Source organism: Solanum tuberosum, unplaced genomic scaffold, assembly GCF_000226075.1.
Source record: "Solanum tuberosum cultivar DM 1-3 516 R44 unplaced genomic scaffold, SolTub_3.0 contig04663, whole genome shotgun sequence".
Classification (NCBI taxonomy): Eukaryota; Viridiplantae; Streptophyta; class Magnoliopsida; order Solanales; family Solanaceae; genus Solanum; species Solanum tuberosum.
Window position 1 is genome coordinate 1 of NW_006245707.1, and position 467 is coordinate 467.

The 467-nt window shown below is 43.5% G+C and overlaps 1 protein-coding gene across 1 annotated transcript; it reads left to right on the forward strand.

Annotated features, from left to right (window-relative positions):
* Positions 1–6: 6 nt before the first annotated feature.
* Positions 7–462, forward strand: LOC107059457 (uncharacterized; the record flags this gene model as incomplete). The annotated part of the gene is made up of 1 exon (XM_015305958.1): positions 7–462. A coding segment is annotated over one exon (456 nt), but the record flags the coding sequence as incomplete, so codon positions are not given.
* Between the last annotated feature and the right edge of the window lie 5 nt (positions 463–467).

The window sequence follows — 467 nt, forward strand, 5'->3', positions numbered from 1 at the left end:
AAGGTAAGATTCAGATTGAATGTGATACAAGGTGGAGGTCCTCATAGCCAATTTTATCTGATGGACATGGGGAGTTGTTGGAAGAACAACGGAAAACCATGTGATGGAAATGTGACTTCAGATGTCACAAGATACAGTGAGATGATCCTGAATCCAGAAACACCATCCTGGTGCAAACCAGATGACCCTAAATTGTGTCCTCCATACCACACATTTCCAAATGGAACAAAAGTTCATCGAACCGACAAATCTCGTTATCCCTATGAGGCTTACCATTTGCATTGTACACCAGGGAATGGGGAGCATGTTGAACAGCCTAGTGGACCATGTGATCCTTACAGTAATCCTCAACCTCAGGAGATTTTGCAGATTTTGCCACATCCTGTTTGGGGTGAATATGGTTATCCTACTAAGAAAGGACAAGGTTGGATTGGTGATCCAACAACTTGGGAGCTTGATGTTGGGAG